The sequence below is a fragment of the Torulaspora globosa genome, chromosome 1, assembly GCF_014133895.1.
Source record: "Torulaspora globosa chromosome 1, complete sequence".
NCBI lineage: Eukaryota > Fungi > Ascomycota > Saccharomycetes > Saccharomycetales > Saccharomycetaceae > Torulaspora > Torulaspora globosa.
The window spans coordinates 1,381,775-1,409,523 of NC_050727.1; the positions used below are offsets into that span (position 1 = coordinate 1,381,775).

Below are 27,749 nucleotides of genomic sequence, written 5' to 3' on the forward strand. Positions count from 1 at the left end.
AACCTGCCGACAACGCGTATATAGCCAAATCCACGCTCAACCTGCCTACCCAAGTAGTCCGCCGCAACCACTAGCTGAACAAGGATAACAACCTCGATGAAATGTGTCCAGCTTCCGCAACCAGGGGATGCTGTACCAATTCGTTAGTAGCTTGCCTCTTTTCTTACGAGCCCGTGCTATCACCATACCACTTTACAGCATATCAGCCAGACCGATCGAGCCGGACACGGTGCCTCAATAACAGTTTTCAGAACCCATTGAGCACCTCAGCAGCTCGCCGACGAGCTTCTCCGGCTGCTCCCACCGCCGTTGGTCCCAATTGGTGCTTGCTTGGACGATTTCGGACATTCCCTCCCTTGCGGCCCGACAACTCGGTGATAGCGCAAGAATGCAGCCTTATGCAGGAGGTAAACCATCGCGGAGCCGGAGCCACTAGCGGTACCACATTAGGACAGTTGTTCCTATTCTTGCTTGCTTTGCCAGTCGTGACCAATGCGACGACGCCCGGCAGAAGCATCTTGTTCGTCCAGTCTGCGTCTCCCATGCTCCCAGCCAGTCAGTTGGCTCGTAGGGGACAGCACCGATTGCTCAGCGTAGAGTCTGCAGTGACAGTCTTCCAGAAGTGGTTGCTGGAAGCGAAGCAGCGACCAAAGGCGGATTCGCGACGTAAGACAGCGATTCCACAGTGGCAGCGAGTGGGGGACCAGAATGCCGCCAGAAGCAGTCGCTAGGAGCTCATTCAGCGAAGATCGTCTCGTATGTTTGTAGTGTTGATTTACGTTGCGACGCGTTAAGCTACTAGTTGACGCGAAGTGGCAAGAATACGCTATATGACCACACTCTGAAGGCATTGCAAAGGCAGAAGAGAACCGATTGAGAGCTGCTCTGGGCTATTTAATGGACAGCGGTACGCAGCCGACGCAGCAGTCGACACAGGCGACTCAGAGATACCTGATAGAGAAGTTTTCGCAGGAGCAAATTGACGATAGCATTGTGTGCCGAATCATATGTGCTTCTGGCCAGATACCGATACGAGACCTACGAGCGGATGTGGAGGATATTGTGCGGGAGAAGGCGGCGATAAAGAAAGTTTGGAGTTTTGGCAGAAATCCGGCATGCGACTACCATATGGGGCATATCACAAGGCTGTCGAACAAACATTTCAAGATACTGCTGGGCGAAGACGGTAATCTGTTGCTGCGAGACTGCTCGACGAACGGTACGTGGCTGAATGGGCAGCGAGTGGAAAAAGACAGGAACCAGATTCTGTCTCAGGGAGACGAGATTACCGTTGGTGTAGGCGTGCCCGAAGACACGCTCACTTTGGTGGTCTTTATCAATGAAAAATTCAAACAAGCGCTCGAGCAGACGAGACTGAACGGGCTGAGGAATAACCTGGACGAGATCGGCAGCAAGTCGAGACTTCAGTCGTCGTCCGGGGTCAACAGCCATCGCACAGGCGTCTTCGTGGACTTCTCGATCAAGGATGAAGTCGTCGGCCAGGGAGCGTTTGCTACCGTTAAGAAGGCTGTGGAGAGATCTACGGGCAAGACGTTCGCAGCCAAGATCATCAGCAAGAGGAAAGTGATGGGCAACATGGATGGAGTAACCAGGGAGCTGGACGTGCTGCGAAAGCTGAACCATCCGCGTGTCGTGCGGCTCAAAGGGTTTTACGAAGACGAAGAGTTCTACTACTTGCTTATGGAGTTTGTGTCCGGCGGTGATCTAATGGACTTCGTGGCCGCTCACGGATCAGTTGGAGAAGACGCCGGACGTGAAATAACCAGGCAAGTGCTTGAAGGTGTAAAATATATCCACTCCCAGGGTATCAGCCACCGAGATTTGAAACCAGATAACATTTTGATAGAACAGGACGATCCGGTGTTGGTCAAGATCACTGATTTTGGTCTCGCCAAGGTGCAGGGAAATGGGACGTTCATGAAGACGTTCTGTGGCACATTAGCATATGTTGCGCCAGAGGTCATAGCCGGGAAATCTGGTGCCGAGGAGAATGAGGTGAGAAACGAGTACTCGTCTCTGGTGGATATGTGGTCAATGGGATGCCTCGTTTACGTGATTCTTACCGGCCATTTGCCATTCAGTGGCAGCACTCAGGAACAATTGTACAAACAAATAAAAAAGGGTTCATATCATGAAGGACCGCTAAGAGATTTCAGGATTTCAGAAGAGGCGAAAGACTTTATAGATTCGCTTCTTCAAGTAGATCCGAACGCTAGACCAACCGCTGAAAAGGCACTCCAGCACCCGTGGATCAGAATGGCCCAGGTAACCAGTTCTTACGGGTGCCCATCGCAGGTGTCCCTATCGCAGTCGTTATCACAGCAGAGAGCCCTGGAGAACATGGACGATGCTCAGCTGGAGTTTATCAAAGCCCAGAGAAAAATGCAAAATCAATTAGAACAACCAAAACAATCGCAAGGGTTCAAGGTGCCAAATCATGCGCCTATGCGTTACACGCAACCTATAGCTCCGGCTAATGAATCAATCGAGCTGATCCAATCGAACAGCGCCATTCCTAACGGGATCAAAAAGAAGGGCGGCGGCAAGTTTTTAACTTTACGACCTCTTCCTGACAGCAAAGTCCAGGAAAGCGTTGAGATCAAACAGGGCGTGAACCCATTCTTTGTGGGCAGATCAGATGACTGCAACTGTAAGATTGAGGACAACAGGCTCTCGCGAGTGCACTGTTTTATCCTTAAAAAAAGGCATGCTGTAGGGAACAGCATCTACGAGTCTCCAGCCCAAGGGCTGGATGACGTATGGTACTGCCATTCCGGGACAAACGTAAGTTACCTTAACAATATAAAGATGGCGCCTGGAACAAAAGCAATTCTGCAAGACGGTGACGAGATCAAAATTATCTGGGACAAAAATAACGATTTCTTGATCGGCTTCAAAGTGGTTCTCAACGACACCACAGGTCTTTTCAATAACGGTCTCGGACTTGGCTCCGCCTCGCAAGAGCGCCAACTGATACCTCAAACTGAAGATGAGAAGAGTTTAGTCAAGAGGCTGAGTCAAATGATGGCCATCAAGCGTTCTCACAAGGGGCCTTTGCCACCCTCATCTCCAATCACCACTGCGCAACAGAGTCTACAAAATGATTCCAGCCAGAACGGCAAACAAGACAGTAGTGGACAATTACTAAAGAATGTGCATTCAGTGAGCTTATCCCAGTCTCAGAGTTATTCCACCAAGAAGATCAAGCGTGCTAAGCTTGGCCAGGCTGCCAGAGACCCTGAGAACTTGCAGTTCTCGTAGTCTCTTATCGCTTAATAGTCTATTTCACTCTGTTACCCGCACCGCTTGCAACCTGGCTACTTTTTTTAAGGGTGAATGGCGAAACCCCTGCGATGGTATAAAAGGAGAGGGTTGCGAGGAGCATCTGACATTGCACAAGAGATGTTTGTTTAGCAAAACTCGGTCGTTGCTCTCGAAACAATTGCAAGAAAAGATCTGTTCAATCTTTCAAGCTTGCGACTTTTTCCAGAGTACGTTTTCCGGGGTTCATTTGGGTCCCTCTTTTCCTATCATCACTGATTTTCTTTCGTTATGCAACTACAGGCTTTGCTACCATTGGCATTATTGCTAATTGGGCAAGGTGATGTGACCGAGGCTAAGGTTCACACCGCTAAGATCCATAAACAAAAGTTGACCGAGGAGTTTCTGGGAACCTTCTATGAGCAACATTTGTTGCATTTGGGCCAGAAGTATCTGACTCAGTACGAGAACGCGTATCCGGAAATCTCGTTCTCGAGAAAGCACCCATTTTTCGACGAGGGTAACCACGACGTTCCGTTGACAAACTATCTGAACGCTCAATACTACACGGATATCAGTCTAGGTACTCCGGCTCAAAATTTCAAGGTTATCTTGGATACTGGTTCTTCAAACTTATGGGTCCCTAGTGTAGAATGCGGTTCTTTGGCCTGCTTCCTACACGCCAAGTATGACCACGATGCTTCTTCGAGTTACAAACCAAACGGCACTGAGTTTGCCATTCAGTACGGTTCCGGATCTCTAGAAGGTTACGTTTCGCAAGACACTCTTAGTATCGGTGATCTAACCATCCCGAAGCAGGATTTCGCAGAGGCCACCAGCGAGCCTGGGTTGGCCTTCGCTTTTGGTAAATTCGATGGTATTCTCGGTCTAGCCTACAACACCATCTCGGTCGACAAGATTGTGCCACCTTTCTACAACGCCGTCGACCAAAACCTGCTAGACGAGCCTAGATTCGCCTTCTACCTAGGTGACAGCTCCGCATCTGAGGAGTCCGAAGCTGCTGGAGGCGTGGCCACTTTTGGTGGTATAGACAAGTCCAAATTCAAAGGTGACATCGCCTGGCTGCCAGTTCGTCGTAAGGCCTACTGGGAAGTCAAATTTGAAGGTATCGGTCTGGGTAGCGAGTTTGCCGTTCTAGAAGGGCACGGAGCCGCTATCGACACCGGTACCTCTTTGATTACATTGCCATCAGGCTTAGCCGAGATCATCAACTCCGAAATCGGTGCCAAGAAAGGCTGGAGCGGACAATATACAGTCGATTGTGAATCCAGAAAGAGCTTGCCAAACTTGACCTTCAACTTCAACGGTAAGAACTTTACCATCGGTCCATACGACTACACGCTGGAAGTTTCGGGCTCCTGTATCTCGGCCATCACCCCAATGGACTTCCCTGAGCCTGTCGGTCCATTGGCAATCGTCGGTGATGCGTTCCTCCGTCGTTTCTACTCCATCTATGATTTGGGCAACGACGCGGTCGGTTTGGCTGAAGCCGTCTAGGATTTATGATCATATTTTCCTCTGGCTAGGAATCAGATCTCGGTGCGAATTGGCACAAGCGACCATAAAATTAGTTCATCTGTACTTCTTAGATAAATCAGTAAGTGAAAAGAACTGATCAGATTGGTATTATGCTTCAACTCAATATCATATAGGCGTATTCAGACTATATTTCAGACTATATTTCTGAATACGCCTATATGATATTGAAACGGCGCTACCAGTTACAATTGTTCGGGTAACGGGCTTGAAGTTTATGTGTTTGTTTACCTTTTACCAAGCTCGAAATGCGCAACCAAGAAGTATGAAACAGAAGCGAGTGAACGTAATGCCCTCTAGGGAGGCTCCCAGTGATGGCGGCGGAGCTGATGGTAATCTAGGGAGCAGTTTGGAGGGTTTCCACTCAATGATTCAGAAAAATAGCGGTTCCTTGAGGAAACCTACAATGAGATCTAATACGGGTTCCACCCTAGGCCAGTCCCCCACACTACGATCGACGTCGTCAATTTCAAGCCTTAGAAAAAGCTTTTTGAGATCTAATTCGATATCTACCTCTGGGAGCAGTCGGAGCGCGTCTCCAACAAGATCATGTTCTTCTCAAATGGGACCGCCGGGTCAGAAAATCAGAATAGTACGAAGTAGTAGCAATGAAAGTCCATGTCGCAGGCGACAGGACTCATATGCAGGGAATATATCTGTGGTAATCAGACCCAAGCCAGTAGTGAGCGCGGAGAGAGATCCGTGGCATATTGAGAACCAGACAATGATCTCGCACGAAGAAGCGGGAGAGTTTAGCTTTGACCATGTTTTTTCAGCAGATTCCGGAAACTTAGACGTGTATGAGAGGACCAGTCGGCCCATGATTGATAAACTGTTAGAGGGATTCAATTCCACCGTTTTCGCATACGGAATGACCGGATCTGGTAAGACTTTCACTATGACTGGTACGAACGAGGAACCTGGTTTAATTCCCCTCTCAGTTTCGTACCTATTTAGTAAGATGATGGAGCAGACTGAGCGGGGATTGAAAAGATATGAAGTTGTTGTGTCATATCTTGAGATTTACAACGAGAAGATTTACGACCTTCTGGATTGTGACATTGACACTAAGAGTCCATCCACGCCGGCGCGGATGTTTTCAACCAATAGAGCGCGAACTCTTGGTGGCCCTATAGAGCTGAGAATAAGGGACGACTCTCAATACGGGGTACGAATAGTGGGCTTGACTGAAAAGATATGCGAATCGAGCGAAGAATTATCGCGATGGATTGAAATCGGTGACAAAAACCGGAGAACTTCAGAAACAATTTACAATACAAGAAGCTCTCGCTCACATGCTGTGGTTCTAGTAAGAGTAAACAACACTGACCTAAGCAGCGGACTGACAATCTCAACTACGTTATCGCTGTGCGATTTGGCGGGATCTGAAAAAGCTGTGAGCGAGTATGAAAGAAGGAAGGAGGGAGCGTACATTAATAAATCATTACTGGCGTTGGGGACAGTTATCTCAAAGTTGAGTGCAGAATCTTCGACTAACTTAGGATCAAGCGCTTCTAGTGTTGGAACTATGAATACACACATCCCCTACCGAGATTCAAAACTAACGCGATTGCTTCAACCCGCTTTAAGCGGCAATAGCATCGTTACTACTATCTGTACTATAGATACCAGAAGCGAAGCGGCAAACGAGACCATCAATACAATAAGGTTTGCTTCCAGGGCAAAGAACGTTACACTCCAAGTAGTGAAAAGACGCAACTTATGCTCGGGGCTCAACGATGACAAAGATCATCTGATTGAATCACTTAATGAACAATTGGAAATACAACAGCAGCATGTGGCAAGATTGGAGCAGCGATTATGTGCTGTTTCCGCTCTGGAAGCTGATGGCAATGCGATAAGTAACCCCGATATGTCGCGATTGAGAATCGAAAATCAATTCCTGAAGGATAGGCTAAACCATTGCGAACGACTACTGAATAAGGACACCGTGGACCTGCAAGATTCTGAGATGGTTGCAATAATAGATTTGCTTCCCGTAGAAGTCGGTAATTTACTGGAGACCAGATTTCAAAATTTCGAATCTCAGTTGAGAGAATACAAAGACTACACGAGGCAGTTAGAGTCGAAGCTCATGGCCAGAGGTAATGAAGGAAGTAATGTTGCTTTTCCAACCAGTCAACTTTCTTCCGGAGAAGATGATCTCATACAAATAAAACAATCAGAGATTACGGAGTTAAAGAAGACATTAGACCGCAAGGATAAAATGATTGATGCTCTGCAGAGCGCTAAGCGGCTACGGCAGCGTGTACTACAGCCCATAGAAAATAAGGAAGAGAACTACGAGCTCAAAAGGACTGGTAGGTTCTACTAATTAGTAATTAATTAATTGACTGTAGTAATTAGGCTTCAAATGGAAATACCGAACAGTCAGCCATCGAGGTCATAATTTACCAATACCTTTTTACCTCGCTCATCTTGTGATTCTTCTGCTTGTCCATGCGGTCGCTCATCATCACTCCCAACATTTGGTTGCTCTTCCTTTGGTGAAACCAAGGCCGCACCCCACATGCAAAGAAGACCTTTGGTATAACCATTCGTCTTGACATAAACCACTCTACATTGCCCAGAGGGACCTAGCAGGCTTCTGGTGGCCCTTGATATTTGATCTAAGTTACTGTTCCGAGGCAGGAACAGAATGACGTTAGAAGATACTGAGAGAAACGTCGCTAGCATCTCGGTAATGCCCATTGGTTGTAGGGCCGCCTCGAGATCGTAGCTCTTGCTCGCCAGATAATCCGGACCACCCCAAGGAGGAGATCCAAATACGCAATCTATCCCCAGCTTTGCAAATCTACCCTTAGCCGCAATATGTTGCCAAGACCCATGCTTTAACCATATCCTGTCGGCCACATCGTACGCCCTAGCATTTCTATAAGTGCAATAAAGGTGCTCAAGAGAAGCATCAATCCCATAGACTGTGGGAAAGGTTTTCGCAAGCTGGATAGTGTTGCCACCACCACCACAGAATACGTCCATCACCTTGGTGGCCTCAGGAAGGCAGGCCCGGATGAACTTTGCCAGAAACTTCGCTATGAGCTCCGGTGTGACGCTAAACCAAAGTTCGTCCGTCATGTAAATTGGACAATCATTTATCTTCGAAAACAGCAAACTCCTTGTTCTCCAGTATTTCAGCAGTTGCTTATTCCGTACAGCTTCATTGGGATTGACGAGATATGCATTGTCTCGGAATAGCTTCTTCAGACGTTTGTATTCCTTTCTATGCTTGTGTCGATCAATATGCAGAAAATGAGCCTTGTCAAAGGACTTTCTCGCCATTGCCAGTGTCTTCTGGAACTGTTTGACGGTTATTATGCTGAAAACTTTGAACTCGTAAGCTTTGCAATGCGCACTCGAAATTTCACAGCTAGCAGAAACACTACATAAGGCGACCAAAAATCCAATCTGGGAGCTTCTCCAGACTGCCTACGACTTTCTAGTTGAAGCTCAGGATTTCTGGCGACTGTCAGATTGCAAGATCGCAATGCTGCTCTTTTATGCCAAGAAAGAGACGTTTCGGAAAGATCTGCATATCGAATAGCAAATTGCCGTACAGGTAAGAGCCTGTAAGGCAGCTGAGCAGAATCTTCGGGGCCTTTTTTCGCTATACATCTTTAGTGTCGCCTTTCAATTTTTATATTATAGATGGCTGGCATTTTCAAGAAAATTGCCAACTTAACAGCCATTCGAATTTAGAAGACGAAAACTGTGTCATTTCAAATTTCTAGACGAAGAGAAGCCCCCAGTTTCCCATTCGATGCAATCAAATATGATCTGGCAATCACTGTATTGCTGGACTTATCTATTATGCATCTCGCTTTGGCGTTCTTATATATTGGAGCCAGTATACGTTGTTCGGAAAGAAATATAGCCTGCGACCGCTAGTTGAATCTTTTGGCAGTCCAGTGATTCAAAATAATAAAGAAATGATTATCAGAACACCGACAAGAACCAAGACAAACTCGTTCAACGGCCAACAGATGGCTTTCAAATTTCCATCGACAGAAAATCTGCGAGATGAGACGTTGGACGAGTATCACTTAAGCAACCATCATTTATTGAACGATAATATAGGGAAGAATTTCGATGAGGTTGCATCACAAATACTGTCCGACTATACAAGTACTTCCAATACGAACACCAACTCGGGCCATTCTTCGAATGGATACTACTCGTTTGCCAACATTTCAGATAACACTACTTCCTCACCAAAATCCAGCACGATAGAGAAGAGGGGCTCTGCTGTCTCGGGCGAATTCAGTGCTTTAGATGTCAGTTATGTGAGGGCTTCAGTTTTGGAACCCGGCAGTGTTCAGCACCACGACGAGGATCGAAAACTTTCATCCAGACTGCCGCCATCCTCCCCAATGGAAGCAATTCCCGAGGCAGACGGTTTTGCTTCCTTTTCAACAGCATTTCAGTCAATCCCGACAGCAGCTAATATCTCCTATGATATCGCATCAACCGCATCTTCCTCTAAGTCGCTGGAATCTGACAAAATTGCTGCAAGAAAGCTACCAACCGCTAGACTCGGGCGTACCCCCACTATCACAAGAGTCCAATCGACAGCATCGACAAGAAGCTCGTGGGAGTCCACGCGCGCATCGAAGCTTAAGAGATCGAAAGCGGTACGATGCAAAGGCGGCCTCCTGCAGTACTTCATATTACTGGGGCTTACGCTCAAGAGACAATTGCGCAAAGTCATTTGCAGCATAAGAAGCAAATTAGCAAGGAAAAATGGTGGAATCGGAAGAAGGAGATCGAGGGTTTCTATGCCAGATAAGAAGGCAGCGCAACGAAGCCGATCAAGACAGGAAGATCTGAGGACATCCCACTTAAAAAGAACGCAGCGCTATGTTAGCAATTTGCAAAGATCATTGTCCTGTAAGTCTCTACAGCCTGTCTTAATGTCGCAAGCAAACAGCGCTAAGGCTCCTTCACTCAATGAGGCAGAGACTGCCGAAATAGACAAGAGCCCAGTGATACGAAACCCCGCTACATCATTGAGAAGAACGAACTCGTCGATAAAGAGAGCCGCGTCCGTTATAACCAACCCTCACAGAGCTTCAGACTCCGGTAAAGGCGATTGCATTGAGCATTCAGTTGCTGCGGATAAAAAGAGTATTGAACAAGCGCAGAAAGCTTCAAACAGACAAGGAATTGTCAGATCGGCTGGATCTCGCTCCTTAAGCTCATTGGCTAGACAGCCCTCAATCGTGGTTAAAAATAAAGTTATTCCACTGTCAATGTATCACTACTCAATCAAAGAGGAGGAAGAAGATGCGGACGAATATGTGATTAGTACCGATGCAATGCGTCCTATGTCACCGGTAGAAAGCCTAAATTCAGAAAAAAGCTCGTATGAAGATGCCCAGGAAGATCTAAATACTTCTCAAAGCGAGGAACATAGGTTACTCTCACAGTCACTAAATCACTACTTGAGAACCATAATCTCACAACGCATCATGACAAGAATACAGATCTCCAAATACCAGAAACACGAGCTACCTGTTTCAGACCTGATCGGATCTCTCATCAAAGAGTATGAGAGCGACAGCACAGTGTCAAATCTCTTCGAAGAGCATAAGTCGCGGAACTCTTTAACTGATGTCACAAGCGAGCAAACCGAAGAAGAAGAAGAGAAAGAAGAAGAGGAAGAAGAGGAAGAAGAAGAGGAGCAAGATGCGGAAGCAGCATCGCAATATTCTACCAACACCAGCTTGAAGTTTACATTGCAGTCACCCTTCGGAGCCGCAAACCGCTCGAGTCACAACGACAGTCTACTTTCTCTACCAGCAATAGGTGTGAAGAGATCGTTAACACTACCTATTGGCATAAAGGTGTGACAGCAGGCTTCGATGTACCAGACCTTCGACTTTAATATATAATATTTAATGGCTTGAAGTGACAGGATTTACTGACACTTCAAAAATATCATGAGATACGACTAGAGCTTATCGGTGTCTTCTCGCCACAGGCTTTAAGAAAGTATAACAAGCTTATTAACCTGGCATATTAACCTGAAAGGTAAGATAGGGTTGGATTAGGAGTATCTACATCGGTTGTTGAACTATTTCCAAGGTCTGCTTTCAGCTTAATTAGCCTGATTTTCTCTCAGTTGTTCAGTCGATCAAAAACGCTTTGGCTATCATAAATTTTGGGGGTAATGCTCAAGAGGTTAGGACTCCTGAAGCTTGGGAGAGGATCAAGTCTGAGGAGCAATGGTATCAGAAATAGTCATAGTTTTGGAGGATCACAGAGATCTCAATCTTCGTTCAGTTTTCTAAACAACCCATCGCTGCTGCAAAAGGACCAAATGAAGCAATCAAGAAGGAAGAACCGCAAGACTGTCTCTAAAGTTGATGACGAGCCTGAAAGACCGCTGCAGCAGAAAGCAGCGACTGAATTAAAAACCGACCAAAAACAGAAAAAACACGATTATTCATGGCTACCACGAGTACCACCTACGACAAACTTAAAACCGCGCGATATGAGCATGAAAGTGTTGTATTCAGGATATAGGCCGCTCTTCATAGACCCTGAAGAAGTCAAGGCGAGCGTGGAGAGCTCCAAAAGCGGCGGTACGCTTTATGAGTTTGCCATGAGATTGGAAGAGCTAGGAGGTCAGTCTCCCTGGGTTACATCTGCGACTGGTTTGGAGTATTATAGAGAATGGGAAAATGTCCCTGGAGATTTGCAAAAGAAGCTGAAACCTTTTGTCGCACCTGAGAATGAAAAGTCTGGGGAAGCCAGTGATGGACAAGCATTGAAGAAACTAAAAGAGCAGATCTACTTAAAAGAAAGGGACAAAAGACTTAACAGGAGGAAGGGTAGGAAGAGACCAATCGTATCACTATTACAGCTGCGTAGAAAACTGAAACAGGACGACTAACCAGATCAGGGAAAGTGAAAAATATTGCTAGTACCTTTGCCTTATAAAGTCTTGCATAACCACGGTACAAGCAGTCGCCCAGATACCTACTTTTCGTTGAACTTGAAAATCAGAGTGTTCACAATGTCTCAGCATACATAATTAAGAAGGATGATTAAGTAATGACTAGGAAATAAAACGACGTTGCATTTTGAACATACCGTGCGCTGTCAACAGAGGCCAAGTGTAGGTCTTAGTGCAGCAGGATTCATCATTTCAGATGATCTCAACACCATTGCTTCCGAATAATCTCTTCTCTATAATAATCAATTAACTAAATACGTAAGACTGATGGCAGTTTAAATGTTCGTTAGGACGATCCCTGGATTACCAGGAACGGAGTTTTCAACAATCTTGGGTTGGTTTGGAACTTCCACTTCCTGGCCAGTGAAAATGTCCGTACCAGTCTTCGCACCATGTGGAAACGCAATGGCAACCAGTTCGGTAACCTTGATACCTTGGGCCGCTTTCTGCAAAATGACCTTAGTTCTCTTGACGGTTTCAATTTCATTGAATAGAAGTTCTCTTTGGAAGACAACCTCAGCGGGTTCATTTGCTAAACGTTGTTTCAAAAGCGAAATGAAAGGCATAGCACGCTTCATTTCCTTCGGTTCAACCAATTCCCTAACCTTTTTGTTGTCATCCAGGGATTGCTGAGCGAAAAGTTGACTGACAATCTCAACGCAGCGGGATTGCCATTCTGGGAACGATTTTGAAATGAGCAAAGTCAATCTAACAGGTTGGGAGGCATCAATCTCAGCAGGCTTACCACCTTTTTTCTTCTTCAAAGCACGACCTTCAGCCTCTCTGATACTTCTTTGCACAGACCTCACATATTCCAAAGCCTCGAGAATGGCTTTATTCACTGGCTTCGTGGCTCGAGGAAACTTGGCAGTCTGAGCAGAGCCCGCGTTGCCTAGCACCTCGCGGTATATATACTCAGCAAAGTGTGGAGCAATGGGGGCTAACAAAAGAGCCTGTTCACGAATATAACGCAGAACCAGATCTTTGTGCATCACACCACATGCTTCACGGTAGTAGTCTCTTGCAGCTTGGAAATCAAACAAGCCGAACTTCAAGGCATTCTTGTAGTTGGTCAGGTCGTACTGCTTGTACGTCTCTTCAACTAAAGCATTCATTTCGTTTTCAAAAGCCAAATCGAAGAAGTCAGTGATTTCGCCAGATCTTAGCGAGTCCGCATCCTTGACAATCTCCTCAGCCCATTCCTTCAAGTTGAAGAGTCTTAGGATGGCAGCATTGGCGTTAGACTCGTCGAGGTTAGCATCCTCCATTGTATCACCGGCATCAGCCAAGGCAACACGTGACGCATCAGCACCGTACTTCTCAACCATCTCTTCCAAAGTCATAAAGTTACCAGTAGATTTAGACATTTTCGCGTTGTTCAACATTAAGTGACCATTTGCTCTGATACCCTTTGGCCAGAACTTCTTGGGGAATAAAGCAACGTGAGAATATATGAAAAAGGTTAGATGGTTTGGAATCAAGTCCTTACCGGAAATGGAGACGTCTAATGGGTAGAAGTACTCGAATTCTCTCCTTAGTTTTTGCAATGATTCCAAAGGAATTTCTGAAGATGTAATATCATCCTTGTGTTGGAAAATGTAATCAAACACTTCGTCGGTCATCTGCTCAGCCGTGATACCTAGTGGACCAACCTCATTACCATAGAAATCTTTAAAGAGCAGATGAGCAATGGTATAGAAGACCTGATAGATAGTGGAGTCAGAAAGTGACTCCACCAGATACTTAGGATCCCATGGCAATTTAGTACCCAGACCATAGGTACGACAAACGGCCCAGTTCTTCAGCCAATCTAGGACACCTTCAAACGCATTTTTGACCTCAGGAGCAAAAAGCTTCATACCCTCTAAGCACTCTAGAGCCTGTGCTTTCCAGGCTTCTTCACCATAATCGACATACCATTGGTCTTCCAAGGAAACGATACATTCGTCCCCCGAACGTGAGATGACAACAGACTCAGGTTCATTATACACGAATGCCTCGCCTGAGGCAATCAAATCACCTTTAACTTTGTTCTTAGCGACTTCAACCTTTTCACCCTTGTACTTACCGTAGATCATAGTACCGGAGTAGAAGTCTTCCTTGTAAGCGAGCTTCTTAGCCTCGGCAAGCGGATTGACGTCCTTTGGAGATTGGATTTTCTTCTCCTCACAGATAGCTTGAGCGATTAAATCTCCATACTTGGCAGTATGAATAATAGGAACAGGGTCGTACTGTACCCATTCTGGTTGGATACCATAATACTCAGGCTTGTTTCTTAAGTCTTTGGTGGTCATAAAATCATCAGGGGAATTTGAAGGAACACAAGTAACGACACCTGTACCCTTACTTGCGATAACGGTTTCCATTGGTAAAATTCTCAATTCTTTGTATGGAGTCAATGGAGCATGGATCTTTGTACCAATCAAAGCCTTACCATTTATGGTCATGACAGGCTTATAGGAACCTCTCTTGGGAGTCAATTTTTGATATGACATGTTCTTAAAAGCACGCTCGGTGGTGATATAATAGGAATCTCCAGCATCAAAAATACCGTAGTCAATCTTTGGAGACACGAAACAACACGTTTGACCGTACATAGTCTCTGGTCTCAAAGTCGCTGCCACGAAGTAAATCTTTTTAGCTCTATCAATCTTTGAGTTAGATTCTACTAATTTTTTAGCCTCTGGAGCGAATTCTGTGGCTTCAATCTTGATGCCGACATATTCTTGTGGGGTGACACCTTCACCGGATTGTCTATCGTGGTCCATGCAAGCTTGGCCGTCCTTTTCGGAGAAGATAGTGTAACGCTCGCCAAATTTGATCTTTCCAGCCTCTCTCATCCTGTTCATTTGCCATCTAATGAACGCATCATAGTAGGGATTGGCATCAGTGGTGATGAAAGTACGTCTCCAGTCGATTCTGGCACCAAACGAGCTACAATCCCTTTGGCACAAAGGTGGGAAATATGTCAGCCAGTACTTGGCGTCTGCAAATTTGTAGACCTCCTCTCTTGGGATGCCTAATTGTAACATGATCTCAAATTGATACTTACCGCGACCTTTTTTTGCGGCAGCTTTGGATTTCTTGGCCTTAAACTTGGTCACGTCTTCGGATTCTTGTTCTACTCCCTTTTCTGGCTCCTCGTCCTCATCCACTGGTGCGTTAGAGTAATCGGTTCCGAACATTTCCGCCTCTCTCTTCAACTTATCAGCACATGCAAGAATAGGCATACCGGTACAGTGAAGGCCCAACGGAAACAAAGCTCTCTTACCATTCATTCTCTCGAATCCTATGGAAAACTCAACCTTCGACAATGTGAAACAATGTCCCGCATGCAAAACACCGTTCATGTAAGGATAAGCCATAGAAGACATAAATTTTGGATATTTTTCATGCAATTCCTCTGTGGTCATGCTAATTGGCTCATCATCGATTGATGGTGCATCCAGCTCGAAGAGATGCTCTTCAGCCCAAATCTTCTGGTATTTTTTTTCAATTGCAATTAACGCATCACGACGACCGGTATTCTCCAGCACCAAGATCTTTTTCTCTGCCGAAGAGGACATGCTTCAATGCAAATTTTAACGCTAATTAGGCTCGGATTCTACCAGGCTGAACTCTAATTTTGAATCTTTTAATGATTAATATTATCCGATGCCTGCAGCAGATATAGTCGAAATTGAAAATTTTTATGTCATCACGAAGCGACAAAGCGCAAAACGAGCCGGGTAAGCAAGTAACTGCAAAATTCTAAGACTTTGAGTTGAACTGAGCTTTGTAGATGAATAATCAGACGTTGTAGCCACGATCCCTGAGCTGGTGGACCGTCCATATCCATGTGGAAGCGGCGTCATCAAGGTTGTTGGCGATGTAGCTTGGTTTGGCTTCGCGGCCTCCAGTAACAAAATACTTGCCATTATCCTCTTCTCTTGAAAGTTCTGGAGATAAAGCACACTTCAAAGTAGCAAGACAGCCTTCTTCACTGGAGACCCCGAAGAAGAAGCCGACGATCTGGAATAGCATCCAGAAAAATATGCCGACAATCGGCAGCCGAGTCCAGTAACTGAACAGGTTGGTGTTCATTACAAGACCTGGGTGAACGGACAGACACAAGAGGTCTGGGTATTTGATGGCCATCATCTTGACAAACTGAATGGAAGCGGTTTTCGCCATTGCGTAGCGGAGCCACGTGAAGATACAATTGGGTCGGTAATTCCAGTCCTGACTGAGCGCCCAGTAGATGAACTCCAAGTTATGCCCTACCGACGACAGCATTATCAGTCTCCCGTGGCACGCCTGCAGCAGAGGGAGCAGTCGCATCGACAGCAAGAAATGTGCCACGTAATTTGCTTGCAGTTGAACTTCAAACCCATCCTTTGTCACCTGGTAGGGCGTAGCCATGACTGCGGCATTGTTGATCAACACATCCAACTTCACTTCCCGCCTTTGTACGGTTTGGGCTGCCCTCTCCACGCTACGCAAATCTGCAAGATCAATATGCAAGTAATGCAGTGAGCCCATGTACACCTTGGGATCATTTTCCGCTCTTCTCTTAGCCTCTGCAATGATGCCTTTCATTGCTTTGTTCACCCTAGCGGAGTTCCTCCCGCAAACATAAACGCAAAAGCCATGTAGATACAGATGTAGAACCGTATACCACCCAATGCCGCTGTTCCCACCCGTTATCAACGCTACTTTCCTTTCCACAGCAGGGTTATAATATGGCAAGGTGTCAGGGTCAAACATACCAAATGAAGGCAATGGCACCAGCTGCTGGGACGAGTGATGAAACAATGATTATTCTCGATTAGTATCACACCCTATACCTCTCAACCCATAAAATCAACTTCCTGGCGATTCTCGATGAGCAACTGTAAATGGTTGGTTGGCATATTAACTTACCATTGCCCGCCTTTTTTTCAACTTTATCTTACAGTTCTACTAGGTGTAAATGCCAAGACTACAAACATTTGATGGCCAGCCAGTTCCCGGAATCATCTCATGGCTCTGGAATCTCTTCTAATTGGAGGTAGTCCTGGATGGGCCTTTTCTCGATTAAAATGCGTAAGATTCGACTCCCTCTTCAGCTTGCTCGGGAACATCAATCTTAAATGCGCTGCTAAGCATTAAAAGCGACAGTGAAGGTGCAATGGCACCTAAACACATCTCTATATAGTAATTCACGCCTTTTCGTCTTGCGCTTGACCAGTGGAATGACTCCCGTCCATGTTTCCTAAGGCGAAAGACAGTAGTCAAAAGAGATAATCAGACGTTGTCATTAAGCTAAAGGCAGATATTGGACTGGTGGAGCTGCTGTTGATGGATTACGAGAGTATATTGTTTGGTCTGCAACCGTTGCTGAATGCTTCCAGAATAGAGGAGCTGCCCGTACAAGATCTGTACTTAGAGAGCTATTTGACAGTATTGGATCAATTGGCAGTATCGCTGCGGTCCGATGCAAACAGGACAATTGTCGGCTCAAATGGACTGCTGAAAGAGTTGGTCCGGGTGCTGATCAATGTACTTGACGTGTGGTTCCATAAGCGCAGCGATGACGCTGCTTGGCTCAAATTGGCCTCGGAACTGATTAGATGTATCGCCAATAGTTTGATTAATGATGAGAACAACCGGTTGATATTTTTGGGTGACGAAACCTTGAAGCACAGGAATGAGCTCATGGATTATTGGGTCGGCAGACTGCTCAAAATGGACGACTGTGGCGATGATCAATTGATCTCGACTTTACAGACAAGAACTGTTGTTCTGACCAGAAATCTGTGTCTTGAGAACGATGCTTTCGCCAAGAGGTTTGCCCCGTATATCAGAGGGCCTTTGCTGAGTTTGCTGGCCAGGACCCAGCATAGCTACCTGCATGATTCTGATTTGGCGGTTTTGGGTTCAGAGCTGCTGAGTGACTTTATTGAAATATACTCCAATGGTCTCTCAGCTAGAGACTTGTTGGTTCTGGCACAATTCATCGAGAGAGTGTCAAAAACGATAGATAACCAGGGGAAGTGCAACGTGGAAAATGCCGATGACGAAGAAGACGATCCTAGCTCAGAGATTGCATATAATCTAGCCCAATGCGCTGAGGTGATAACTAAGAAGTATGACGAGAAGAAGGATTTTTATGCAGAGACACAACTCACTTCCGAGATTCAGAACGATTTACTGAACGCACTGGATAATTTTACGCCCAAAGAGTTTCCAAATAAGCTTATCGTCATGAGGAGGATAACCACTGCCATCGGCTATATATCTGCCAATCCATCAAACCCTAACAAGAAAGAGCGAGATATGTGCTATTACATTTTATTGAACTCCACCAATGGTTACACTTTGGCCGCATCTTTGATAATTCTTTCCAACTCCATCCAACGCAGGTCGGACGTCGAGGAAATTACAGAGAGAATCAATCTTGAGCGAATCATCAAAGTGGGAGCTCATCTGACGGATCCGGTGCAGTTTCAAGGATATCTCGATATTCTAAAAAAACTGCTCACTCTGGACACCGCCATGGTCCTGCCACAGCAAAGTTTGCAAATGTTGAGCTCCTTCCTCAAGGTATGCCACGACCAGTCCACCTACTTCACAGATATATCCCCGCTTATAGACAATCTGCTGAAGAAACTGCTGACGGTGATACCCGGTTCCTCCTTACAGAAACTATTGGCACACAATTCTTTGTTGATCCAGGTGATTTCAGATCGTGACAGCGTTCTCTCGTGCCTCGCCTTGGATAAGCTGCTCGTCGCAAGGAATCCAACTCCGGACCACATCACTGAGTCACTATGGAAGGCCGCATTCAAATTCCAGGATACTTCGGGAAGTAACATGCAGGATGGCAACTCAACTGTATCAGTTTTCTACTTATTCCAGCTAGCCAAGACATGCGGAATCTGCTTAAAAGGTGCGAGCGACAGCGAGCGCCACACTCTGCTCACCAATCACACAGATGACCTGTTATCGTTACTCCAAGCTGCTGGTCCATTGCAAGAAGCTACCGACAGAGCCAGTGAGAGTGTGACCAATAATGTAAAATTTGCTGCTATTATGGTTTACAAGCTCTTGAACGAACAGGGGACTCTGACAGAGAAGCAAACCAGCCTAAAAGAACTGGCAGCATCATTCCTCAAGAGCAGTGATTGAGACTAACCGAGGTCTCTTGCTAGTTAATGCTCGAGCTTTAGGCCTTTCAGCCGTCACGGTTGACGAGGTGTCTTATGGTAACTTATTAAGGACGTACCACGACACAGGTAGCTTCGTTATACATATCAAAGTATAGGTCTATCTAGTGCTTCTCAAAAGCTGATGCCTCTGTATAAATCCGATGATACTTGTCAGCTGCTGGGTCCGGTGTCGATTGCCATTCAGCTAATGATGGGAGTCGCAGCAGTTGCGGCGCTGCTAGTGAAGAGAAACCATGAACATCCCAGGAGGAAGATGATTGTATGGATGTATGACGTTGGTAAGCAGATAAGCGGAGCACTAGCGATCCACTTCATAAACTTGGGACTTAGCATCCTGCAGAGGCAAGGACCAGACCTGGTCCGGATACTGCAAGGCGATGATGAGGGCAGCGACAGCGAATGCGACTGGTACTTTGTGAACCTGCTTCTCGATACCACATTGGGTATACCGATACTGTGGGGTTCGCTGATCCTTATAGAGGCAGTTCTTGGGTTTTTGCATGTTACCAACGTCGAGAGCGGCAACTACTTTCCCAAGTATGATGACGAAGCGCCAGCGGAGAAGAGACCGATGTTTAGTGCGTTCCTGAAACAACTCCTGGTGTTCATTGGCGCTCTCGCGCTCATGAAACTTTGCATTCTCCTCATCTTGAAATACTTCGAGAATGCGGCTTATTGGTTTGCAGACCTGATCCTTGGCTGGTCCGACAAGTGGCCGAATTTTCAAGTGTTTCTTATCATGTTTGTGTGCCCCATACTGCTCAATTGCTTCCAGTACTTTTGCGTCGACAACATCATCAAGCTGCCCACATACTGTGTTAACCTCGACAATGTTGATAATTTTGAAACAGACTCCCTTGGCGAAGAGACACTTCCAAAAAGCGCCGCAGCTCACAACTACACACAGTCGGCCCCAAAGCGATGGGATGGAAATTCCGAATACGGAAGCATTCTCTGAAATAATCCGGTTTTACAGGTGCTGGCAGGAACCGGGCTCGGAGCTGCGTCCGTAAGAATTCAAGAAACCTTAGAGTCGGCATAAGGAAAGGATTGACATGGCAAGAATGTGCGACATTCTTAGGCCAAACCTTATTCAAGTGGCTCTTTTTCGCTTAGTTTGGTTGTTTATGGATGCTCAAGTTCTTGCACGCGCGGTCAAATCGACGCGAAAATGAAGGCGATGAACAATGCAAAAACATAGAAATTTCGCGTTTGAAGGTTTAGATCCGTCCACATCACTGCTGATTCGTGGTAGTCGACGTTTGAAACTCTCTCAGCGGAATATATAAGTATGGGCTGATGAAGCGAATTCGATTGCCTCATCCCTTGGAGTTTTACCTTGAAAGTTTTGAACCAGAATTCGTTCTTAGGATTTTCTCAATTTCGCAACCCTGCTGAGCCTTCTATCGCTAGGTCTCGTCCATTCCTTATAACCTTGTCATTTTACCGAAGAACAATTTCTGTCATTAGCTATCCATTCGTTTAGAATCATGAAATTCAACGCCATTGCATCCGTGTTTGCCCTGTTCGCTTCCGTTGTGTTTGCCGCTTACTCCAACCACACCTTTGTCCCCACCACAGTCACTTTATCTCCAACCCACTCGGTGGAAACCGAGACTTCTACTTTGACCTATAAGGATGATACTACCACTTTCTACCTCACTTCTACCTACTACACTACTTACTGGTACACTCCAGCCACCACCTCCTCCGTCGAGGTCATCGTGACTGACATCCCAACCACTTTCGAAAGAAGTGGCGAGTCGTACACCTCCACTTACACCTCAACAATTACTTCCACTCTAGAGATAACCGAAACTGCCACCTCTAGTGCTACTGCTGAGGATAACAACAGAGGAGAGTCTAACAACAAAGGAAAGCACAGAGGAGAGTCCTGTGTGCCAATTACCCAATATGTCACTGTTGGCACCGTTACCGTCACCCCTGAGCCAGTAACTCAATATGTGACCGTCACTGCCGGTGCTTCTAACCACAAGTGGTCCAACAGCACTCAGAATGCCTAAGTGTTCTCCCCGCGCCCGTTCGTTTGACCTCATCTGTTGATTATGTAAACTGTAAAGGTTATATAGGTCAAAGGCCTTCGTGGCTTCGCATTGTAACAATATTAGATAATACTGAAGCCGTCAACGGGTACTCTGTCTTTTGGGTCAAGTCCTTGTATGTTCTTCAATATATGGCCTTCGGCAGCGTCTATTTCAAGTCATACACTCCCACCACTTGTCAACAAGAAACTGCAAGAATCAGGTAAAGAGTGATGCTGATGCTCTATAGATGCCAAATATTCACAGACTGGATGCCAAGGTTTTGAAAGTATTAAGATCCCAGGTTTCTACAGTTTCGCTGGCCTCCGCGGTCACAGACCTAGTCCAAAACTCGATTGATGCGGAAGCAACAGAGATCAAAGTACTTATTGACGTTACTAGAGCGAGTTTTATGGTATGTGACAATGGAAAGGGAATATGTCCGGCTGATTTGGACAAGCTAGGTCTGCATAATGTTACCTCGAAAATCAGTAGCCTTCGAGACCTGACAACCTTGAAGACTTATGGCTTCCGGGGTGAAGCAATATTCTGCATCGCAAGCGTTTCTCATGTCACAGTGGCATCGAAAGTGGCAGATTGTAATTCCGGAAGGATAAGGACGTTACCGCACTCGTCGAGGTTGTTTACTGAAAGGGCAAAGGCAAGATGCTCCTCCCTGACACTTGAACCTTTTGGTATGGAAGAGCATGGAACTAAGATAGTGGTTGAAGATTTGCTTTACAATACCCCTGTAAGGAGAAAGATCATAGAGAGCGACCCCGCGTATAAGACTCATGTGGCTATAAAAGAACGCCTTTTCCAACTACTGGTGCTTCATCCCGAGATTCAACTCCAAGTTGATTACGTTAGCGATTCTGAGGGTAGAAATACTCTTTTTGCATCCAACAACGTATCAGCTCGATTAACTCCCCATCAAAAACTTTCTAAGGTGTTTCTCAATACATTTGGCACAATAGTCCCGCTCGAATCACTGCGACGGGTCTCAGCTATGTACAAGAAATTTAAGCTGAATGGGATTATATCAAAAAATGCGGTTAGGACAAGAGATTTCCTGTTAATTTATATTAATGGCCGAGAGTATCACAATGTGTCAATATTAAAAATGATCGACAAGCTATTTCAGAGGACTGTTTTTGAGAATAGCAATTTCAACAAAACAGATGCGAAAAGTGTAGGAAAGTCGTACGCCAATCATGCTGTGGTTATCTTGGATATTAGATGTCCTCACAATGTTGATGATCTACTGCAGGATCGCAGCAAAAAACTATTGCTGGTCTCAAATGCCGATGTGCTACATCCCCTCATTCTAAAAGTCATAAATTCTTTTCTATCGCATGAAGGGTTTGCCCACTCCAGTCTTCAAGATCTAGCTGGTTCTGAGACTCCGAAACTGCCGGAAGGTAACCGTGTAGGGATAAAGGCCGCCTTAAGCTCGCAGATCAGGGTGGCCAAAGTAGATAGTCGCGAAATTCGTGGAAGAATAGACGGAGGTAGTCGCTCAGTGAGAGGTAGTAAAAAGCACCTCCTCAGTGAGACATTGAACAAGGCTGTTAAAAGAAAGCTTACTCAATTTCCATTAGCTTCTGTAAGTCGATCGGGTTCGCCGCTAAAACTACTTGAGCCAGATGATTGTGGTTCCGGCCTCTCTTTCAATGCAAATTATGAATGTAGCATATCTCGCTCCAACTTGAAAGGCGCCGAAGTTATCAATCAGATAGGCAAAAAGTTCATATTGCTCAAAATGTGGCCTGAGAAAGGCAGTTGCAATCCCAATATCGTAGTTGCAGACCAGCATGCATCCGATGAAAGAATTAAACTCGAAACATATCTGAAAGATTTTATCAATGAAGTTCTAAACGGAACAATCCAGACTCAATCTATTAGCGATTGCGTTATTGAAGTTTCCCATACAGAACTTGAGCTTTTTAGATATTTCAAAGAAGAGTTTTTTTCGTGGGGAATCTGCTATCATTTCAATCACAGCTCTGAAAGTGCGTTTATATTCATAACCTCACTTCCGTCTATTTTGAACCAAAAGTTCAATGGCGACAAGGACTATCTGAAAGGTGTTTTGCAGCAAATGGTGCAGGATATGAAAAGCTTAAAAAAACTACCAATTCGGAATTGCAAAATTCATGATAATGCAAATAGAAATGACCATCATGAATGGACAAAGTATTATGGCTGTATTCCTCAGGTATTTCACGAGATTTTTAAAAGTAAGGCGTGCAGATCAGCAATAATGTTTGGCGATATGCTTTCAAGAACTGAATGCTCTTTTCTGATCAAAAAACTTGCCGAGTGCTGGATACCGTTTCAATGCGCTCATGGCAGGCCGTCTATTGTACCATTGGCTCAGCTAGGGTCTTTGGAAAACGAAGATAAGTCGATAATTGCTTTCCAAAGAAGCTTCTGTCTGGATTACGATATCGAGTGACGAACGTCCAAGTTGCGCTATTGATATCTTTGTCGCGAGCTTCTTCTCAAATTGCACTTAAAATGCTCGAAACTCTGTACTCAAGCTCCGGAAACTGCAGAGCTACCGACAAATTCGAACGCAGTAAATATAGGCATTCTGTGCGTTTGTCCATGTCAAGGAGAATTTCGCAAAGCAAAATTAGACATTCTGAGAACCGCAGAGGATTTTCGGAGAGAAATGAAGCATTAATTAACTCCATCAAAAGTCCCAAACAACGTGCTGCAACCCCGCGTGCCAGCATTATCCGGCATTTCTCGAGCTCGAAAGAAATTATCCACCTGGAGTCGACAATACTGCCTCGAGCTTCACTGATATTTTGGTAAACTTTTCTCATTGCCTCCGGATAGTCCTCCAGGGCTATCAGATACCTTATGCCCAGTAAACTTATTTGCTTGCGCTGGTCATATTCCAGATTTGGAGAGTTTGATTTTGACAACGTGCGAAGTACATCATCGAGGTCATTGTTATCGAGAGCCTTGAAAGCATCCCTTATCTCGGTGTTTATTGAGGAGCTTTCAGGACGAATGAAGGCCCTGTATACTTCACCGATACGATTATAACCCAAGTGTTCCCATACCCCGGCCCAATGTTTGAATGCACTGTCTAAATTCGATCCTACCTCGATTCGCTGAAGCACGATCACGAGATATTTAAAGGCAGCCTCTAATATTTTAACTGAACTGCTATTATCCATCATCAAAAGCAAAGACTCGAATTTATATGCATGTTCGAACACCAAACAGCTTTCATCGTCATTGCAAGTCTTAAGATATCTGACGATCTGATCGACTGTGACCTGAAAGTGGCCCGAGTATTCGGGGTTTTTTTCAATGAAGTCGACTACCCAAATCATAATAAGATTCAGAGTTTCGCTGTCTTTATTCTCGCGGGCAACTTTCGTAGCCTCTTCGAAAGCCTTCACAGCCGCAGCGCAATTATGGGACTGGGAGTGGAAAGTCCCTAAGCATAATAGCGAGACGTGAAAACATTTGTTATCGCTGCGGGTCAGCATGTAGTCAAAATAGTTGTGTAAAGCGTCCAAGGCGGTCTGATAAAAATTATTCTTGATAGCTTCCAAATATCGAATAACATGAATAGCAGGAAAATGAGTTATTTCATTCAATGAAAGCATACTCAATATGTTATTGATACTCGGCTCTAATTCTGACTTGTTTTCTGACATATCAATTATCGCCCAGTTCAACAAGGACTGTAAATGCGAATAACCGATCATTACAACGTCACGATCTTGGACCTTGGAAGTTTGGCAAAAAGATTCAAAAAATGTGATCATACTATCGTCTTCCTCATAACGCTCGGATCCTGTCATAAACTGAAAAGATATCTGTTTTATGTGTTTTTCCAGCTGCCTCCAGGAACCTGTACTCTTGAAGTCACTAAAATATCTTCCCATGCTCTGCCATAGAGCTCTCCTCTCCTCAAACTCACTAACTTGATAGTTTGTCACGCACTTTACCACATACGCACCCAGGAAGCTAGTCTTCGTTAATCTTCTGAGCTTGCTTTCGCCCTGCTTACTGCCGATGAACCTGTAGTTCTTACCAAGGCAGCTGTGTTCTAACGTCCTGAGCAATTGAGTGACAACGTCTAAGCTTTTGATGGATCCAATGAATGAAACCAGCTCCGTTGCAAGTTGCCTCTCGTCACTGTCAAATAGATAGGATACCAGTGACTCTAATACAGGAAGAAGCGGTTTCTGACGTACAGCTCCATGAAAATCTTTCTCCAGGATGGGGATAGCCTCAGCTGGTGGAATTGTAGGTGTAATTAACCTAGTGAATATCTTGGCTGGTATGCGAGCCTGATTGCAGCAGTAAAGGTATATCAGTATCAGTACCGACACATCATATGGCGACAGGGAAGTGGTTATTTTCAACTTAGACTGGATATTCATAATACCATCGCTTTCGGACTTCTCATACAAGATAGCTGCATTTTGTGCCAGCGAACTTGTTGGTAATCATAACTGTCCTGCAACACAAGAAACATGGATTGCTCATCAGAACATCAAGATTTTGCACCGCCAGTAGCGATTTACTACGTAAACCATAATCATTCGCAAGATACCTTGTCTAGCCGTCGCCAACTCTGCCAATCTGCAGAAACTCAAATGGTTCAAATACAACGATCGGTATGCTTTGCGGCAGCTTAAGGCTCTCACGATATACTGCAAATCAGCAAGACATTGTATAATTGTCATTGTACGGTAGCTGTGGAATGATAACCATGTTTTATAGCACAAACAAGTAGCAGCGAGCGTTTGTCGAAGATGTCAAGTACCGATGATGGCGACTAATTCTCTAATATATATGGCAAACGACGCCCTGCGACTATGATTTACACGAGAAGCTTCAGAATGAAAGATTCAATCAATTGGCTTAAGTTCAAGCATGATGAAATAGAGGAATTTTCCTGCCTATAGTCATTGAAGAAATGGCACTAGTTGATGCTTCGCCAGACACGATAACAGGTTCCCTTACTGAAAAATCAGCAAGCTCCAACGTAGTCTTATCCGAAGCTTGCAGCTTAATAATCCTATAAATTCTATGACCATGGACCGACCACCAGTCACTCACCTATAGGCGCAAAAATCTCCTATGCACATTGCACCATGTAAGAGGATTGTAAAAAATCATCGTCGACAGATGCGGAAAGATCATTTCGCTGGCTTTGCAGTTTGATATAAGAGTGGCGACTTGATGACGAAACTACTCCAGGTATCGATACGAGGTCAAAATCATGGATTTGTTGGGAAGTGCACCAGGTACCGGCAGCAGAATTCGCAGCTTGTTTCTCTTGTCGTTGACTTCAGTGATGAGCCCAAAGCCTAAAATAGGTGCTTTCTGTATCACCTCGGGCGTTGCCTTTCTATCTGCATAGGAGATGGCCACAAGCGCGTGCTGCAGATTGCTTGGGTTCACTGCTACAGGCAAAAGATGAGTTGCAGCCTCCTGGGCATCTTGAGTGTCTTCAAAGACGTTTTTTGGTCTATAGACGGTAACATCTTCAAATCCCACACCAACGGCGTAAGGACTCAATACCGTATCTGGCGTTCCATAGAAATACTCTCGTATGGCACCTCGTTGCAGTGATCTCTTGAAAGCGTCTTCAGGTTTAACAGAGCCAGATATCCTTGGAAGATTCACCATACGACTGCCGACTAAGGATCCAAGTTTCTTGGCAATTGCGTCTACCTTTTGGCTGTCAGATATTCCGACAAGCACTACAACGTTGACCTTGAACTGTTTTGTGAAATACTCGAGATCATTATAATCCTCATCTAGGTCCGATATTGCCGGTATATCTATCACTAATCCGGACCTCCGCACGAGAGAGTCATTCATCAATCTCCCATTAACGCTGGTGGCCAACTGCTCGACCACGTCGAGATACAGTCGCTTGTTTTCTGATAACCTTTCCAATCCGAAATTTTTCACCACAGGCTGTTTACTGTGCAATGGGGTTGCACCACTAGTCATACTCTGACCCCAAGTGCTGCATTGGACGTCTAGAATATCCGATATGGGGGTAGCAGTCAGACAACCAGGAGGAGAGAAGATAGCCTGCTGTGGGTCAAGATTCACGTACATTGGCTGGTACGACTTGAACTTTATTCCATAAGAACAGAGCGTCCTAGAAAGAGCTGTTCTGCCCGAACTTGTTTCTCCAACTATCATAACCCTAGGTCCATCAAAGCTTGAGCTTCTCATCTTCTCCAATGCAAAATGCAGATTATAGACAGATTTCGCTGTAGAGTTGGGCGATATTGATAATGTTTCGCCGGTTAATTCTGGACATCTCCATTCCAACTCGACGTCTTCTACCGCATAAACACCAAATTTGTAGTTTCGGAAGTTGTATTCCTTGCCAATGGCCAATTCAGTACCAAAAATCTCAGCTATTCCGGAAATCACTTTAATAGTTAACTTCGTCTCCGGCGAAACCTCTATATTCCATTCAGAACCTTGCTTAATTGACAGCCTATGGAACTCATCATCTCCTCCAGCGCCAGCCGAAGGCTGATTCAGATCATTGATCCCAGGTAAACTCTCCATCGCCAATGGACGGCTAGCTGCTCTTGGCTCATTGTAGATCTAAGTAGACCATCTAGGGTCTTCATCCATTAGCTTATAAGCTATCATATTTAACGGTATATCAGAAGTCTATAAGACCAGAGCCAG

General features: G+C 45.2%; 15 protein-coding genes across 15 annotated transcripts; 10 read left to right on the forward strand and 5 right to left on the reverse strand.

Annotated features, from left to right (window-relative positions):
* Positions 1 to 101: 101 nt before the first annotated feature.
* HG536_0A07770 (uncharacterized protein) lies at positions 102 to 731 on the forward strand (the record flags this gene model as incomplete). The annotated part of the gene is made up of 1 exon (XM_037281742.1): positions 102 to 731. One exon carries the CDS (start codon positions 102 to 104, stop codon positions 729 to 731), a length of 630 nt encoding a protein of 209 aa, XP_037137637.1.
* A 166-nt stretch (positions 732 to 897) lies between these two features.
* RAD53 (serine/threonine/tyrosine protein kinase RAD53) lies at positions 898 to 3,282 on the forward strand (the record flags this gene model as incomplete). Its single annotated transcript, XM_037281743.1, has 1 exon — positions 898 to 3,282. One exon carries the CDS (start codon positions 898 to 900, stop codon positions 3,280 to 3,282), a length of 2,385 nt encoding a protein of 794 aa, XP_037137638.1.
* A 291-nt stretch (positions 3,283 to 3,573) lies between these two features.
* Positions 3,574 to 4,800, forward strand: PEP4 (proteinase A; the record flags this gene model as incomplete). The annotated part of the gene is made up of 1 exon (XM_037281744.1): positions 3,574 to 4,800. One exon carries the CDS (start codon positions 3,574 to 3,576, stop codon positions 4,798 to 4,800), a length of 1,227 nt encoding a protein of 408 aa, XP_037137639.1.
* Positions 4,801 to 5,056: 256 nt separating this feature from the next.
* On the forward strand, positions 5,057 to 7,174 carry KIP2 (Kip2p; the record flags this gene model as incomplete). The annotated part of the gene is made up of 1 exon (XM_037281745.1): positions 5,057 to 7,174. The coding sequence occupies one exon, from the start codon at positions 5,057 to 5,059 to the stop codon at positions 7,172 to 7,174; it is 2,118 nt and encodes a 705-aa protein (XP_037137640.1).
* Positions 7,175 to 7,230: 56 nt separating this feature from the next.
* TGS1 (RNA methyltransferase) lies at positions 7,231 to 8,139 on the reverse strand (the record flags this gene model as incomplete). Its single annotated transcript, XM_037281746.1, has 1 exon — positions 7,231 to 8,139. One exon carries the CDS (start codon positions 8,137 to 8,139, stop codon positions 7,231 to 7,233), a length of 909 nt encoding a protein of 302 aa, XP_037137641.1.
* Positions 8,140 to 8,786: 647 nt separating this feature from the next.
* On the forward strand, positions 8,787 to 10,706 carry AIM44 (Aim44p; the record flags this gene model as incomplete). Its single annotated transcript, XM_037281747.1, has 1 exon — positions 8,787 to 10,706. The coding sequence occupies one exon, from the start codon at positions 8,787 to 8,789 to the stop codon at positions 10,704 to 10,706; it is 1,920 nt and encodes a 639-aa protein (XP_037137642.1).
* A 320-nt stretch (positions 10,707 to 11,026) lies between these two features.
* Positions 11,027 to 11,752, forward strand: PET20 (Pet20p; the record flags this gene model as incomplete). Its single annotated transcript, XM_037281748.1, has 1 exon — positions 11,027 to 11,752. One exon carries the CDS (start codon positions 11,027 to 11,029, stop codon positions 11,750 to 11,752), a length of 726 nt encoding a protein of 241 aa, XP_037137643.1.
* A 338-nt stretch (positions 11,753 to 12,090) lies between these two features.
* CDC60 (leucine--tRNA ligase CDC60) lies at positions 12,091 to 15,381 on the reverse strand (the record flags this gene model as incomplete). The annotated part of the gene is made up of 1 exon (XM_037281749.1): positions 12,091 to 15,381. The coding sequence occupies one exon, from the start codon at positions 15,379 to 15,381 to the stop codon at positions 12,091 to 12,093; it is 3,291 nt and encodes a 1,096-aa protein (XP_037137644.1).
* Positions 15,382 to 15,604: 223 nt separating this feature from the next.
* Positions 15,605 to 16,561, reverse strand: ENV9 (Env9p; the record flags this gene model as incomplete). Its single annotated transcript, XM_037281750.1, has 1 exon — positions 15,605 to 16,561. One exon carries the CDS (start codon positions 16,559 to 16,561, stop codon positions 15,605 to 15,607), a length of 957 nt encoding a protein of 318 aa, XP_037137645.1.
* A 573-nt stretch (positions 16,562 to 17,134) lies between these two features.
* On the forward strand, positions 17,135 to 18,964 carry BEM4 (Bem4p; the record flags this gene model as incomplete). Its single annotated transcript, XM_037281751.1, has 1 exon — positions 17,135 to 18,964. The coding sequence occupies one exon, from the start codon at positions 17,135 to 17,137 to the stop codon at positions 18,962 to 18,964; it is 1,830 nt and encodes a 609-aa protein (XP_037137646.1).
* A 162-nt stretch (positions 18,965 to 19,126) lies between these two features.
* On the forward strand, positions 19,127 to 19,963 carry HG536_0A07870 (uncharacterized protein; the record flags this gene model as incomplete). Its single annotated transcript, XM_037281752.1, has 1 exon — positions 19,127 to 19,963. One exon carries the CDS (start codon positions 19,127 to 19,129, stop codon positions 19,961 to 19,963), a length of 837 nt encoding a protein of 278 aa, XP_037137647.1.
* A 532-nt stretch (positions 19,964 to 20,495) lies between these two features.
* On the forward strand, positions 20,496 to 21,029 carry SVS1 (Svs1p; the record flags this gene model as incomplete). Its single annotated transcript, XM_037281753.1, has 1 exon — positions 20,496 to 21,029. The coding sequence occupies one exon, from the start codon at positions 20,496 to 20,498 to the stop codon at positions 21,027 to 21,029; it is 534 nt and encodes a 177-aa protein (XP_037137648.1).
* Positions 21,030 to 21,297: 268 nt separating this feature from the next.
* MLH3 (mismatch repair protein MLH3) lies at positions 21,298 to 23,505 on the forward strand (the record flags this gene model as incomplete). Its single annotated transcript, XM_037281754.1, has 1 exon — positions 21,298 to 23,505. One exon carries the CDS (start codon positions 21,298 to 21,300, stop codon positions 23,503 to 23,505), a length of 2,208 nt encoding a protein of 735 aa, XP_037137649.1.
* Positions 23,506 to 23,551: 46 nt separating this feature from the next.
* APC5 (anaphase promoting complex subunit 5) lies at positions 23,552 to 25,462 on the reverse strand (the record flags this gene model as incomplete). Its single annotated transcript, XM_037281755.1, has 1 exon — positions 23,552 to 25,462. The coding sequence occupies one exon, from the start codon at positions 25,460 to 25,462 to the stop codon at positions 23,552 to 23,554; it is 1,911 nt and encodes a 636-aa protein (XP_037137650.1).
* An 814-nt stretch (positions 25,463 to 26,276) lies between these two features.
* CLP1 (cleavage polyadenylation factor subunit CLP1) lies at positions 26,277 to 27,623 on the reverse strand (the record flags this gene model as incomplete). Its single annotated transcript, XM_037281756.1, has 1 exon — positions 26,277 to 27,623. The coding sequence occupies one exon, from the start codon at positions 27,621 to 27,623 to the stop codon at positions 26,277 to 26,279; it is 1,347 nt and encodes a 448-aa protein (XP_037137651.1).
* Positions 27,624 to 27,749: the final 126 nt, after the last annotated feature.